Consider the following 16,414-nt stretch of genomic DNA (forward strand, 5'->3'; position numbering starts at 1 on the left):
GAAACTCATGATGAAGTAACAAAAAAAAGAAAAACATGTCATCCAGAAGAGTAATATTGGTTTTAACTGCACACAGGATTGTACAATAGAGTGAGAACAGAGAAGCTAGATTTATATTAACAATGGACGTTGGGTTAAGGGGTCTCTCTTAGTGATACAGATAATTATCACTTAACTGCAGTCTCCCTCCACTTTACAGAGCATTTTAGTATCTTTTAGTTCACTGTTTTGGTTGTGTGGCCCGTTATGTTGCTGTTATTGTTCTTACTGCTTTCAGCCAGCGTGTCAGACAGATGTTTTCAGCCGAGAAGCCAATGTGTGCCACCTGCCCAGCAACAAACTCCAGACAAAGGATACAAGCAAACGAACAAGAAGTTTTAAGTTTACAAGAAAGTGTGATATTTCTCTTAGAAATTGGTGGTGATGAACAGAAATACTGCAAAGGGAAAATTTACATTTGTCAGGAACAGATTTCAGGAAAAGGCAACAGTTTGCTGAAATACCATTGAACAATGTACGAAATTGTTGTCTTTTCAGTTCCTCTGCTCTGCCCCTATTTGGCCAAGTTCTACCTAAATTAGGGAACATGGCGATGTTTAGGATGTTTTAAATTTTGACAAACTTTCCCCTATTGTATTCATCCAGCAAATATGACATTTCACATCAGATTAGCAATGTGCAGGAGATGGAGGGTCTGGCTCATTAATGGCTGACAATGACATCCATCAACGATATAAAATATGTGACAGCCCTTTGATGTGCAAGTTAAAAGAAAGCTGGAGATAAAAAGCATGTCAAAAGAAATTATTACATTAAAACAGAATATACAAGAAACACATGGATTTTATGTTCAAGCCTTTCAAACATCTGATAAACTGACAAATCTATTCACTGTCTCTATAACTCCCTCTCCTCCTGCCTTTGCCTTTCTGAGCTTCCATGGTATTATGGTGCATCAGTTTACAGAGTATTACATCACCAATGCAAACACTGTACCAACATTAATCCTCTTCTTCCTGTATGACGTTGCATGCAGACAAACCGAGGCTTTGTGGCGCACTGATAAGACATTGTGCAGCCTCTAACTGGTTGGTTGACATACATGCTCTCCTGACCAATCCCTTCCATCTGAATGCCAACCAAGGCAGGATTAAACACACCACACTGCAGGCCTAACTGTGCCAAAGCCTGTTCAAAGTTGGCTCTTTTCTGACCCGTTTCAAGTTTTAAATCTTAGAAAAGGAACAATGAAAGACAACCATAGACACAAATATTTAATTAGTTTAAAAAAAATGCTTTCTTTTTAGGTTTTGTAACCATTTCTGGGATTAATATAAATACAATAGAAATAAAAATGCAATTTAACACTATCTACAATCAAATTGGTCTTGGGTCTCAGTTCTTCGGGGGCTTTTAAATACATTTGAAATTTTAAAAAATTACATTCAGGGAGGTTAGGGCTTATAAATTAAGATCCCTTACAGTTTTATAAACCTGAAATAAATCGGCGACATATTGATAACATCATACCTGAATAAAAACACAACGTGATGGTCATATGTTGACCACTATAAATCCTTTACACACTAAAAAAGGATAATCTTGCGTATTTACATGTGTTTCAAGTCCTCCAGTTCAAAAGGAAGGCAGCTTCATCTCTGATAGCTGCAGGACCAGGATCGAGGCATCACCACCTCCCAGAAACTATTCTGTTGATAAAGAGTAAAAGAATTAGTCTAAATATTCACACAGAGCTCCTTGTCCTCCTTCTAGTAACATCATCTGTAATCCTTTTTAAACATTTTATCAGTATGATTTAATATCCATTTATTATCATGTAACAAGCTAATTTTACAAACAGCACTATTTTTAGACATCAGTTATCTGTGTTAAGCCATTGTGTGTGTGTGTGTGTGACTGATGCCCCTGGCTTTAGAGGATGCCGTCGCTGGGGACAGACAGAGATGCAGTAGTTCATAGCGGAGTAAGTATGCCAAGTACATCCGTGCCAATCTGTCAGGCAAATCCTTCACATCTACGACTGCATCAAACACTCAGTGTTGCACGTTTTTTTTTTTTTTCTGGTCTAAATACATGTCAGAGTTTTACGCACATCCGCGACTCAACACATGTTACACTGTTAAATGGACTTATATGTGTAATCTGGGTGTGTATCTCTAAAAACAAGTTTATAGACATTAGAAGTGTCTACGCAAGTACACACACTCTGAGTGGTAGCAATAAATGCCTTGGGACGAGAACAGACGACGAAGCTGGGATAATGAAACGGGAAAGCGGCTAATGTCACTATTTGTCTCCAACAGTCACTCTTATTTGGTTTCTGACGTCTGTGTGACGTCCAACATCAAAATACTCGCGTAAAAGTCACGCCATGCCACTCACAGTAAGTGCAAGTTTATTTGTATAGCACCTTATCATAATCAGAGGTTATCCAGAGGGCTTTTTAAGGCACAAATAAAAAGATGTGACAATAAAATAAAAAACAAATGAAATAAATAAAAGTACAGGGTTTAAATCACAATTTACAGAATGACTAAAAGTGGCACAAAAACAGTAATTAAAAGCAGTAGAAAAAAGAAATGTCTTTAACTTAGTTTAAAAATGACTGCAGTTCAGACTTGTTTAAGTTCCATGGGGAGCTGATTTCAACACTGACTACTGCAGTTTTTAATGATGCCGGAAAGATGCCTGAGAGAAGTGAATCATTTTCAATATGCAACAATTCAAAGAACTGAACACACTTTAAAAAGTTTGTTGGCAGAATATCTAATTAGCAAGTAAAAGTTTCAAGATGCTGCACTATTTGTTAAAGAATTTTCTTATTAAAGGCATAAATTGATAAAACATTCTCTTTAGAGAGGGTGATAAGGTCGTAATGTCTCTGCAGGGCTGAGTGGATACTAACACGCTATTTTTTTTTTTTTATTATGCCTTCTTATATTATCTCATCTGATCGGCTGATGTTTTGTCATTTCTCCGTGGTGCTTTCTGTTTGCCAAAAATGATTTTAGTCTTAACAGGGGTATTGCATCAAAGACCCTGTGTGTTTTGGAAACAAAATGATTAAGATTGTCTATAGGCCCTTGTTTTTGAATTAGGAATCAGTTAAAGCTTTCAAAAATAGAGCACCACTACTCTCATTTACGTACCTTTTTTTGACAGCTTTGAATAAGTGGAGAAATTAATCATCAAATCATCAAGTTATCATTTAGAGTTCCCTTGTATTTCCAGCGGGAATACAAAGGCATTTCATGACAACCAAATCTAAAGTATAACCTTGAGTGTGAGTTGGGCCAGCTACTGTAATAGCTCAAAAGTATCAAATGAGACAAGTAGTTCTTTACCAATGTTGTCAGTAAGAATGTGTATATGAATATTTAAGTCACCACTTAAATTAAAAGATTCAAAATCAGTATAAATGATAGAATTTCAGAAAACTAATTAATGAAAGATACGTTCATGAGTTATGATTTCATTAGCTCAGTCTCACTTTCAAAAGGATTTTAAGTTTATTCACCTACTGACCTACTTACTTTTTAAATGCATCTAAAATTGGGGTCAACGTACTGCTTAGTGATATCTTTGTAGTGCAGAGTACAACAAACAAACAGCTTGTTTTTTCATTTTAAATTCCACAATATGCCATCACTTTATCTATATAAAGGGCAGCTTTGGATGGGTATTTATTTTTCATTCATGATGGCTTCACCATCACTCCTGCAGCTTCTTGAGCCTTGACTCAATCAAGTGGTGAACTTGTTTATGCCTTCAAACACTATAATGAATCTCCCAGAAGCAGAATCTCACCGTATGGGCACACGTCTTCATATGATCCTCTGAAAAATGGGTCACTAATCACTCTCTCTGTCAGGTGGTATTGATTTTTTATCAGACAAATTCTTGCCTGTGTCCTGGATGTAGCCAAGAAAACCAAGGCTTAATAAAACCTGACAGAAAGCAGGTTTCTGACCCAGTTTTTGTGGTATAAAATAAAGTGTTGTGGGCATTCGGTCAAGCTTCTTGAAGGGCTGAATGATTGTGTGTAAGCCAACCAAGAAGCTGAGGAAGAAGTGCATGTTTCTCCAAAAAAAAAAAAAAGAGGTTATTTTCTGTGTGATTCATCTGAAGCAACACTTTATTGGGTCGAGGATGATAAATATCTTCGAGCAAAAACTAAATTATCCATATAAAGGAACAAATTTAACCAGTTGAGATTTTTGACCATCACATCAATCCTTTTAACATTTCTACTACCTGCAGAAAAAAACACAAGTGGAGTACGTACCCCCGTCCGCGGGCATTGTATCTGGGCGTACCACTCCTGGCCGTACAGACACACCTGGACGCCTTGGCCGAGGAAGAGGCATGTCCACATGATGACGTTGAACACAGGGCTCTGTCGCTTGTCATTCATGGTAAAGTTGAACACCACTAAGAGAGGATCACATAAGGGGATTATTACTGATGACTGTACATGTACAACAGTGATGCTTTATTGTGTAAAGCATGAGATAGCAGGAGGTTTACATCGGGACAGGAACAAACATTGGCAAGATGAAACATGAAAAACCAGTACATTCAGTTGACCATCACTGGGTGCCAGAGGACAAGGACACAATGCACAAGTGTAATTTCTAGGAGTCCCCTGAAAACACTCACTGCATGTATGTAAGAGTGAATAATTACAGATTTTAACTTTGAGGGCTTGAAGGCACTAAGATAAAAAAAAAATTGTGCATTAACATTATTTTAACAAGCTACAGACAAGAAAATTCAGACACAGTGTTTTAACTTCAGCAGCGTTAATGATGTCTCTCTTTTTGAAAGGATTTAATGTTATGTTAAAGATTTTCTGAAGCTGGATCAGAGCAAAAGATCCCAATAATTGGTGTTTATGCAGCAGTTAAGATGATTCCTTGAATAATAAACATATTCCTCACCTCCAAAGATTGCAAAGAGGCAGAACATGACGGGATAGAAGAAGCCGAAGGCCATGGACAAGGCGTACTCATGGACCAAAGCAGAGACAATGAACACAGAAAGCATGGCAGCTGTTCGGAATTTCCTTTCAGACAGCTGAAGGGATCAGAGAGAGAACAGAGAGGGTTCGGGTCAAAGTTCAGGGATCAGGCTGGTTCAGTGAGTGTTAAACTACCGTACGCACTGCATCATGTGACATGCTGCTGTAGAAATAAAGCCCAAATTAAACCCACTGGAATAGGACATAGGTTTTTATTTATTATTATTTATCTAATTGTCATTGCTGTGTTGGCACTCTGCTCACCCAGAGGAAGTCTCTGTATCCGTAGTAATACAGCCAGTCATGAACCACTACATTCCAGGTACGATAATAGTTAGCAAAAGACGTAGAGTTCCACCAGTCCTGAAAAACAAACAGAGGAAAATGTATCCAGTGTGTGTGAATCAAAATAAAAATGTAAAGAACGAATGACATCTGTTTTAAGGCCTGTATAACAAACAGCTGCAATTAAATCATAAATACTGGTATAATTCTATTTCTGTGCATTTATACTGGTGAGAGGCAAACTAGATTGATCCTTCTAAAAGTATCTGAGCATAGGGGAAAAATATGGCCTTAAGCTCGACCAGTTCAACTATTCGGAAGTCAGTCTTGAAGGGATGGTTCTGAACCTCTAGCTCCAATGGAAGAGGAGAAAGAATGACTTGGGTAGTATTTTGCTCATTCAATTGTTCGCCATTTAGAAAAATAAGCAAATGCCTTCCTTAGTGTAAATGCTCACCGTGTGTCACAATCAAATAGTGTGCCGTACACAGAACTAGACTGACAAAACACTATCTCAGAGAAAAACCTGGAGCAGATTGGAAACTGAAGGGAAACTTTGTAGTCACATTTGCATCACAAACAAATAAATATACAACAAAACAGCTTCAAAAAGACTTCTAACAGTGACTGTGAACCACACTATCTTCAGGCAGGTACTGCTGGACAATTTGTGAGTTTTTTTTCTTCCTGTTTTTGTTGAACCATAGTTTCTCTGTTGCACTTCTGTACTGTATCACTTCTGCTGCTTCCCAAGCAACCTCAAGGTGACAACAAGATTAGACTGCTCCAATAAACAGTTACAGCATGCAGCAAATTATTACAGGCTAATGTTTGTGTAGCGATTAAGGAAACAATTTACAGCATATTATCTTTCAGGTTTTTGCTTCGGCAATTCGTTTTTATTTTGGAGATATTCGACCCACATGTTGTTTTTTTTTAGCTAACCTAAGCAAATGGCCTCGCTGTTGTAGCTTCATACTGAATGCACAGAAATGAAAGTTCAGTCAACCTTCTTATCGTACTGTTCAAAAAACAAACGAAAAACACAAAAGAAACTTTCCCAAACTATTTCTTTAAAAACACTGCATTTGTGCTCTAACTAGATTAAGTCGATTTTAATGGCTAATTTGACATTTGAACAAGGGATAACAGTTAAAAATCAGCCTGAAAACTGAAAGCATTACGGTACACACACAAAAAGAGAATCATTCAATCCACTGAATTTTGGTTGACTTTTTGTTTGCACAGCATAATACGTTTCATTTTCCCATGAGGTTTTAGGTATGTCACCGATTTTTTTTTTTAATAAATCTCTGCTCCTGGGACCTTTTCGTGTCCTTTTGCGTTTCAATTTTTTTACATCTAAATCCATCTGACAATATGAATTTAACATAACCCCCAGACTTATGGAGAAAGTCACGCGAGAGCAAAATTTGTTGAAGTCTAAGTGCAAAACAACTGAGGGAAGTAAGTATTTTCCGACACAAAATCTTGTCTAAGAGCAAAATATATTAACAGAATATAGTGATGGAAAAGTTAAACTGCTTGGGGACCACCAGGCCACTTTGCCGCAATTTCACTTGTCATTCATCAGATTTGTCCCACCTGGAGAAGTAAGCATTTTTGAAATGAATGTGGTCACAAGAGAGAGATGTGATGCCAAAGAAAATCATCAGTGCCTCACACCTTGTAGAACATCCTGTCAGCAAAACGCAGCAGCTCCCCAAAGAGGTTGAGCCAGCAGTGCAGGAAGGCGAAAAAACACAGTAAAAGGATCATTATTCCTGAAACAGAGAGAGAGAGGGGGGGGGGGGGGGAATTATGAAGAACACTTTTAATTTTGGCATTGCCCCCAGCTCCCTCAGAAGAATTGAAACATTACAACGATGCTCTAATATCAGCACTTAGTCAAAAAGCTCTTCACTTAAAGAGAGTAATAAACATGAAAGTCTTTGATTACCTGTGTCTGATAGCATCTTTAAACTTATCACATATTAAAAAACCCCAGAGACTGCTTTCCCCCATTTAACTGAAAGTAATACATTAACCAGTCATACATATGAGAAGTAACAGATGTTATAAGCAGAAGTGATGTGAGCAAAGTTAGATAACATGACTTCCTTCCATCATTGCCAGTAGGTCACTGATAATATAAAGTACCTGGTAATATAGAGTGGAACACAGCCAGGACCATTGTTCGTTTACTAAAGGGCTGGTTGGTGTCAGGTCTGAAGGCGGGCACACAAAGACGGACCAGGATAAAGTAGCCGTAAAACAGGCATCCCAAAATCTACAAATTGAGCATGAAAATATGAAAAAAAGAATTACAAGGACATAAAAAAAGAAAAAAAAAAGGAAGAAATAAAATGGAGAACAAATTTGTGAAAATAGATTAAAGCTGTAAAGCCTCTGTAGTTCAAGATGGGTCTACTTTATCATACAATACACAAGTGCAATTTCATCTTTTCTAGGTCAGCAGCCTCACAAAGGCTTTCTTTGTAGACTGTATTACATATTCCAACCAATCTTAAAATGAAAGGCTTAAATTGTAAGCAGAGTTTAATCTTACCATGCCAAGAGTAGCACCAACGTACTTCCATCGTATGTGGCTATTTCTGTATAGAAAAGAAAGCATGTCACAATTATTAATGGTGTGCAATTATCCATCATGGGAGCCCAATTCTTAAGGTATGTTTTCTGATGTCATGTGGCCCGCATTTGTCTGTAGTTTTTTGGCCCCACCGCATCTCCTATAAGATGAACTCAAACATGATCGCCATATCTTCCATTTAAATAAATGTTTAATTTGTTGAGCTAAATTCAGAGCGATTTAAAAATTGTTATGAATACAAAATGCTACCAGATTGTTTTGATTTAAAGCAGTTTGTGGCACAAGATTAACCCGACACCCAGTTTGTCCAATGACATTTGTTCACAAAGCATTATAAAAAAAAAAAAAAAGAGCAGGAGGATCCAGGAAAAAGGATGATATGTCTTACCGAGGGTACGACTCCCTGTAAATGAGTGTTGGACAAAAGAGGAAGTACAGATAGCTGGACAATGTTGGGAATCTGTGACTTTCTCCTGAAAAGACAAAGATAATTCAGTAAGTACGACGATCACATTATTAAGTCCAGTTTTGAGTCCCACAAAAAGTTTTTTGTCACACGTTACTTGAATAATTTTAAAGAAAGTTTGATTCAAAAAAGCTAATTAAGATATGTGGTTCACACTTCTGCTTTTCATTTCATTACTTTCATTTTATTCTGAGTCATAATATCAGCCATTTAAATGTCCCATTTGTGAACTCTTTAGTTTTGCTGTGCCTTAATGCAGTAACCTGCTAAGAAATGGCTTTGCGTAAAATTAAATGACGTTCATCACAAAATCGTTAAGTCATTAAACCAAATTGTCTGTCTTATAGAGTCTCCAATTACTTTTCCTGAAGTGTTTTTTGTACTTCATCCTGGCTAATACTGATGACACTTAAACCTTGTAAAACAGCATTGCTCCACAAAAACTGCGTTTAATAGACATTCTGTGTTAAACACTCGTCTCGTTTTCAATTTCATCTTCAACCACGGACATGGCAGACTGAGGTGCCTTCTATAAAGCTACTTCACGTCAGTTTTACTATTTTCTTCAGGAATTTTTATTTGTGGTTTAGTATTATTTTGCAGTCACAAGTCTCACCTCCATGTTTCTTGACTTTATCTCCCACTAAAAGACTTACAAAAGTGTCTCACGGGGCCACACTTACTCAGAGTTATTTACTATGTGTGGATGTATTCATTGTTAATTTTAACTTCAGCATGAATCATTAGATAAGTAACCTGCCGAGTGCTCTTTTTTCATTCTCTGGGAGTGTCACTGTGAGTAATGATAGCACCTAGGGAGTAAATACACCTGACATCAATATAATACGGTACAGTACCTTTCTTTGGTGCAGTCTTCATAATAAGAGGAGCCATTTCTCTGAGGAAAGAGTAGGTCTTCATTTGGAATCGAATCTGAGGAAATTGAATATGATTATTATGTGAAGTGAGACAGTCTATCAGTATTTTTCTACTTTATCTGTTCTGCATGAACTGACAAGGCGTCAGACATAACAAATCAGATCTTTATGGCCTAAACCTGCTATTTCTGTGTCATAATTTCTTTCTATGCTAATTAACCAGGAGGGGAACAAAAGGGGAACCGTAAAGCATGGCAGTGCAGACAGCAGCACAGTTGGAGATCCAGTTTATTGTAACTTGTCATAAGCAGCAGTTCAGACATGATGGGTCATCAATCTGCATAAAGCAGAGAACCACTTACTCCTTTTGGACAAGTTAATCAATTTACCACACTTATTTATGCATCAAATTCAGTGCAAGACCGCTCGTTTAAATTACAAACAGTTATTCGGACCTGGGTCAGATGAGGATCAGAACTAGGTTTCCCAAAAGCATCTGAGCACCGGGATTATCTCAGTCCATCAAACGGAGCTAAAATGATCTGAGTATTAAGATGGCTTTTGGAGACCGGGGCCGGTGTAATAAAGAGGATGAGGAGGTATTACAGTATGTGTCTGTGATGTTCAAACGGTGGCTCAACTCAGATCTGCTTGCTGTCCCTTTTGGTGACTTTCCAGTTGGAAAGTTTCCATCTCTGGCCAGCTAGTCTTCCTCATCACAATGTTCCAGCTGATGGCAATGAATGGCTGCTTTTATAATTTGGATTACCGGCGAATATAATTTCATGCACAGCACAGGGTGTTTCTAGCCCAGGTCATTACTAATAAAAAATTGTTTTGCTTAGTTTAATTCTGAAGGACTTTCTATGCAAAGCAGCAGTTTGCTCTGCAACAATAAATAAGATAAACCATCCTCCCGGGGAGATTCAATGCTATTTGAACTTTAAACAAACTTAAAACCTATAAATAGCCTGATAGCCTCAATTTCCTACCAAAGGGCTAACTGAAAAAAAAAAAAAAAAAAAAAAAAGATACTTGCTGCTCATGTGCGATCAAACAAGTATTACCTTCCCACCCAACAACAGGATTTATTTCTGACATACAAACACACGTACCTGCTCCAGTATCACAATGAAGCGTGAGGCAGGTGGCAGCTGATGGTGTACAACCACGTAGATCGGGAAGAGTCCCAGAACGCAGGCCTGTATGGCAGATAGGATCAATCCTGTCCCCAGAGAGAGACCCCATTTGGAGGGGGACTTGTGGTACAAAGAGCCCCAGAACATTAGGATGTAGTAGGGAACGAGCAGGGCGTAAACAAACATAATGACCCAGGCCCAGGTGACGGTCCCCAGCTTCCCAAAGGCGAAGAACAGCAGGTCGAACTCCAAGACCAACCTGAGATTGCATAGAAAAATCCAACAATTATAAATTATAATCATTATGTAAAAGACAATGGGTAAATACTTTTTTTTATTAAGAATACTTTAAGAAGCTTTTTAAAATCTAAAATTTAAATTAAGGACACTGTTTGGCACTGTGATCTGTTCAGGGTTTTGAATAGCCATTTGAATGAAATTAGAGCATAGCTGAGTTTAATTCATGGCAGGAATAGTTAAGTGCATTGAATATTTTTCATAATACTTTATCTTATTTCAAAAAGACCCCTCTGGTGATAATAATAGAAGATTTAAAAAACTCACTCATTGGAGCATGTCGAAGCATTTTATTAATTCAAAACCGCTACATTATTATTTAGTTAATCAATTTACCCAATCTTAACTGAGGGTGAATGTATAAAATGATTGGCACACAGTGAAGTGGCCCACTGGTACTCGTTCAAATGAGGAATATTTACAATCGCAAACAACCAAATCATTGCTGAGCTGCCCAAAGCAACAGCAGAAACACTCAGAGGGATTGATTGCACAATCTTTCTGCAGTCAGATGAGCAGAGAGGCAGGGAGGGAGAGATGCAACGAGGATGAGTAGAAGATAAGAAGAAGACGTTTTCAAAGACTTTTCTTTTAGCTTTATTTCAGGCTTATAGAGTTTAATGCTTCTCATACATATATACACATCTCCAGACATCAACACATGCGCACAGACCTGCCCTGGTCGATGTAGTCAACAGCCAGCGTGCTCAAACCGAAGATGAGGAATACAGCTAAGAACATGTGGTAGATGGTCCTGATGTGGCTGATCTCAAACAATTCGCTGATCAAAGAAGACGAAACACAGAAAAAAATAAAGAGATAACAAAGTCATTAAAAGGGCTCTGTAATGTATTCATGAGCATTCATGTGTGTACATGTTTACCGAGCTACACTAAACACCAACATGCCTGTGGCTCCATCTGAATGATCTATATTGTGTAGTGCATTGTACTGGATCCTACATACCATGCATATGCATATTTTTAACTTCCCCTCATCAGAAGGGTATATGAGGTTGTTTGCCATTTCTTTATATACAAATCATCATATAACATCATAAACAAGTTATCATATACTAAAAAGTTTAAATATTATTTTTGGACAAATATATTTTGTAATAACCAAAGTAGGCCAAGGTAGGTAAAAAATATTTAGGTGTGGTATGTCAAACGGGGCTTGTTTAGTTTGGATTAATTGATGGATTACCAAATCCATCAATTAATCCAATGATGGATAACAAGGATAACAAAGACATTTTAAGGCAAAAATGCCAAATTTCTGCAGCTTTAATTTATCTCATTGTAAACTAAATATATTTGGATTTTGTACTGTTGTTCAGACAAACCAAGATATCTTGGGCTTTATAATAGTATGAGGAGTGTTTCTCACTATTTTCAGACATTTGGTAGATCAGTCGATTAGTGTGGCTGACACTGGTATGCACTTTGTCTTGTTTTTGCTCTAAAAACAGGAAATAGCCTGCCAGTCCTTTATACTCACTCCAACAGTGATGCCCTGTCCTGAAACACTTTGCCATCGTCCATTCTCTGAAATCTAACATAAACCACACAAAGATTGAAGACACACATTTTACTGCAGCGAATGAGAAAATATATATTTCTACCAGACCAACACAAAATAAATTGTGAGCTAATAAAATTTATCTCCCGCTCACCTGGACGAGGGTTTATTTGTTGTCTGTCCATTAACTGGCGGCTGGTTGTTAGTGTGCGGTTGGACGGACTCAGTCAGAGCACCGTCTAGGATTTCACTGAGCTGATCCTGGACCTGCTTCAGGACTTTCGTCTTTACCTTCTACATGAGGAGGAGGAGGAGGAGGAGGAGAATTTTTTTTTTTTTAATTTTCTTAATTTATAGAGTACCCTGGAATGTCTTTGTGCATGTTTATATACTGTCTGTACTGTATATGTTAATAATGTGGGAATGTATGTCACTGTTTTCACTTAATTTTATTGCCTTATTTCTGTCTTTTGTAAAGCACTTTGTTATGATTATTCTCTATCAAATGAGGCAATTAAATTACCTGTGAATATTTTTTCCACTGCTTCAGATCCTCTTCCTGCACATTATCATGGTTCCCAGCTACAGAGAGAGGAAGGAAGATATGTTACCAAACCATACAATATACAAAATATTGCACATCTCATAGCTGAAACTGGAAGATATCCAAAATCAGGAAGGCGAATTAGGACGACAATGAAAATTCAATACAGCAGTAAGAAAAACTTGACTTTTGGTTTGAATAACACCAAGAATTACAGTCTCCAAACTTACAATACTAAACAGTATGTGGCTTAATCTTTTACATACAGAAGATTTTAAAATGATGTTATTTTTCTTTTATCACAAACACGACACAATATGCAGTTACTTCCACAAGACCCAGTTGAAAACAATCCTTTTTCCCATACCATGGCTGGTATCTGATTGACGAGCCTTGATGTTGCGATGACAAACTCCGTTAGTTGGCTCTGCAGTCGTCATTGTTCCCACTGGAACGGGCAACAAGTATTAGAACTGACAACTGGGGCTCACATGGATGATCCTGCACATCGAAGTGGCAGGTTAGTCTCACACACACTGTTGCCTCCCTGAGGATAAATGATGGAAACTGAAAAACTTGCCAATAGTAATGCATGTGACATTGTATGGAAGCCTGTTGGAGAGGGTGATTAATGCTTGCGTTTGCTAGATTTAGCTTTAAATATTAAATCATTTTGGATCCACACATGATTAGGGTCCTGCTTGAATCTAAGGTAAAATAGTCCCTTACAGCAGAGGCATGTGAGTGCACTGCTTTCCATGGATCTAAACACCCCAATGAATGATATTACATCAGGTGTTTACCCCTCTAAAAGTGCTGTGACATCACTAGACAGTGGTGCAACACACCTGTATTGCTTCAACCCAAAGGGGAAAGTTCAGCAACAGTCTCTAATCACCTCGTGATTCATGTTGTATCTTTTGCTAAAGTTTGATAACGTAGAGAGAATCGTTAACCCTAAATAGGTCAGGGGTTTTTGAACGAGAGTTACCTGCAGTGGTTTTCCATAGCAAGAGTGTTCCTACAGTCATTGCAGTTCAAGCTAAACAATATAAACAAATGATAAGAGTACCTGTCCCGAGTGGAGCTTTACGCTTTATAGATAAGATACACAGGAGACCGATGGAGAGGTTGTGTTAAATAGACTTCCAGGGAGCAGTAATAGACACTGAGTGACCTCATTTTCTAAAACATGCTATTTTCCATACTCTTCAGGAGAAATGTCAATACGGCCGATAAACTTTGCACAGATATAGAGATTATAAATAGGCTGCAGATGATTAAATGTCTGAGACAGATGAAGAAAAACACGTTTGCGAGTAGATGACCCTCGAGCAACAATCTTTTACAGAGTATTGTTTAAGGTGAACAATCATTTGGTAATGTTTATAAAACCATGGTATATGAAACCATTGATGTGTAGTTGTTTTTTGTTGAATAGAAATTATAGCGGATCGTGTCATTTTAAGAGCAGCTGGTAATAATTCCAACAAGTTGCCTTTTCAAAAATATTCTTGCATTATTACTGAATTAGTCTTATTTCAATAAAACATCATCCACGGGCTTCTGGAGAGCTGTTCAAATTTTTTGATTAGGATCCATGACCTACTTTCATCAACACTAGACAGCCAGAAAATCCAGACTTGGGCAGAAAAGGACACGTCTGTGGTGTGTAACATTATTGGTTTGATAGTTTCAGGAACCCCTTTGAACTCAGTTCTGTTATCTGGTTTACATGTACAGTATGATGCAACATTTTAGGGAAAGCTGTGGCATTGGTTGTTTATTTAATCAATGATCCTTTTAATCTGTGACGTACAACGTGGTTGTTATTTTTGTAGATATTGAGGGGAATTTAAATATAAAACAATTTGTAGTTTTTAGGATATTAGACTGATCATTTTTTTCAAAAGTTCTTTCCTAATCCCAGTTTCTGTAATAAGTGAAAATGTAGATGGATGATCAGAAAAAATAAAAACACACTGTATGCTCTGGTATAAGATATGTATTTTTTTTTTTCAAGAAGACCAGAAAAAGGACAATTGAAATGGTACATTTGCACCGAAATTATAGCCGAATAGTTACATTTGATGTTGTCAATGAGCCTTTCTGCCGTCTTGAGCTAAATCAATAAATGTCTTTGTTGTAAGTCTGAACAAAATAAGCATTTCAGTCCATGTTATACATTTTTGTGTGGTTTTGTTTTGTATTTGTTTGCTCAGTGGTTTATAGTCTATTAAAGAAATGTCTGTGAGGTCAAAATTAAAATCAATGTAAACTGATTAAATTCCAACTTGCTTTCAGTGAATTGTTCAGACAAGGATTTTAAAAATTGGTCATAATCTTGAACATGAATCCCAAATTTCAAAATTATTGGTTCCCGCCTGCACAGACGTTTAAAATAGAACAGACATCCATCAGAGACATTTGTCATTGCATTACATTTGTACTCACAGTCTTTTAGCCTCAGGCTCCGTCAGCGGTCCACAGGATGAGGCACTGTTGGTCAACGACTCGCACTGAGACAAGAGTTGGCGGAGTATGTTTCAGTAAGTCTATGTCCCAGTTGTTATAATCCGTGCTTTGTCCTTTCCTCAGCTGAAACTTTGTACTTTGCCCTTTTGGCTCCTGGCCCTGTGCTGGCCAGATTCCTCACTGCCCAACCCATCTTCACATCCTCTGCTGGATGGAGTTTGTCCTGAATTCGTACATATTCAGGGAGATAGATTGTTATTGCAAAATATATTCATATAATTTATTTTGCTGGTATGCACTCTTAGCTGAAGATATTTTCATATTTGTAGCAAGTTATTTCGAGGTCAGTCATCTCGGTCAAAGGTTTTCTACAAGTCAGAGTAAAGATGAAAACAAAGCAAAAATCTAACTGCTTTAACTAAACATCTTAAAACATTCATTTGTAAAGTTTTTTCTGAAAAGATCCACTTCAAATGTGTTTTGTTTTTAGTCACAGAATCATCTATAATATGTGCAAAGTTAGAAACTAAAGGGCTGTTTTCAAATGAATGTGCTTTCGGGGGAACTTTTCACTGAGCTGACCTTGAATCGGAGTTCAGTTGGCTTTTCACTGAAGTACAGCAAGAGGAGTTACCTTCAGATATTAATGTTTCGGACTAAGCAATATTTGGATATTTATAGTATCTAGACTTTTTAATAAGAGAGAAGTAAAGTGTCATTTTCAGAACTACTTACCAGGTACGTTGAACTTTGTTGTGGAAAAAAACATTACAAAACAAATTATTAATCATAGCAGAGTACTTCATATGTCTCAAACCATGTCCAGAGAAGATTGGTAAAGGTGATTTTCTGATGGAAAATGCACAATAAATCATTGCTTATTCTGTGCTTAGATAAATAACACACAGTGTTGACACACTATGCTGTGTAACATCCAGACACGGGAAATTTGGTAAATCAAAAATGTTTGTTTTAGCAGCACATCCAAAATGAACAGAAAACTCAGAAAATGTTGTTTTGTGTCCCAGTTTCCTTTAAGTTAGCTCAGTTGCTGCAACACATAAAGTGTGGGATAATATACGTGTTGTATCTCAGTTCTTTTATTCAGGGAACAGAAATCATAGTCATAACAATTTGTTTTCATTTTCCAAATATTT

At 37.3% G+C, this 16,414-nt stretch overlaps 1 protein-coding gene across 3 annotated transcripts; it reads right to left on the reverse strand.

Moving 5' to 3' along the window:
• Positions 1-1,260: 1,260 nt before the first annotated feature.
• On the reverse strand, positions 1,261-15,462 carry soat2 (sterol O-acyltransferase 2). Of its 3 annotated transcripts, none has more exons than XM_069146908.1 (16): positions 15,237-15,462; positions 13,150-13,230; positions 12,762-12,820; positions 12,393-12,532; positions 12,218-12,271; positions 11,391-11,498; positions 10,397-10,679; positions 9,261-9,336; positions 8,326-8,410; positions 7,896-7,941; positions 7,487-7,616; positions 7,013-7,110; positions 5,306-5,404; positions 4,962-5,097; positions 4,307-4,452; positions 1,261-1,709 (listed from the first exon to the last, which is right to left on the reverse strand). In XM_069146908.1, the coding sequence occupies exons 2-16, from the start codon at positions 13,220-13,222 to the stop codon at positions 1,653-1,655; spliced, it is 1,590 nt and encodes a 529-aa protein (XP_069003009.1). In that variant the 5' UTR covers positions 13,223-13,230; positions 15,237-15,462; the 3' UTR covers positions 1,261-1,652. The 3 variants fall into 3 exon arrangements, with proteins under 3 accessions (XP_069003009.1, XP_069002990.1, XP_069003000.1); XM_069146889.1 differs by having other exon boundaries at positions 13,150-13,283; XM_069146899.1 differs by having other exon boundaries at positions 13,150-13,329.
• Positions 15,463-16,414: the final 952 nt, after the last annotated feature.

The sequence above is a fragment of the Embiotoca jacksoni genome, unplaced genomic scaffold (genome assembly GCF_022577435.1).
Source record: "Embiotoca jacksoni isolate LCO1_2020_lvr unplaced genomic scaffold, fEmbJac1.0.p SCAF_1, whole genome shotgun sequence".
Classification (NCBI taxonomy): domain Eukaryota; kingdom Metazoa; phylum Chordata; class Actinopteri; family Embiotocidae; genus Embiotoca; species Embiotoca jacksoni.

Excerpts from the sequence above, each read along its gene's own strand:
- soat2 (XM_069146908.1), bottom strand. The coding sequence starts at position 13,222 with ATGACGACTGCAGAGCCAACTAACGGAGTTTGTCATCGCAACATCAAG. Across the intron at positions 8,411-9,260 it reads GAAGACTGCACCAAAGAAAG|GAGAAAGTCACAGATTCCCA; the intron begins GTACTGTACCGT and ends TTGTCTTTTCAG. Across the intron at positions 1,710-4,306 it reads TACAATGCCCGCGGACGGGG|AATAGTTTCTGGGAGGTGGT; the intron begins GTACGTACTCCA and ends CTTTATCAACAG.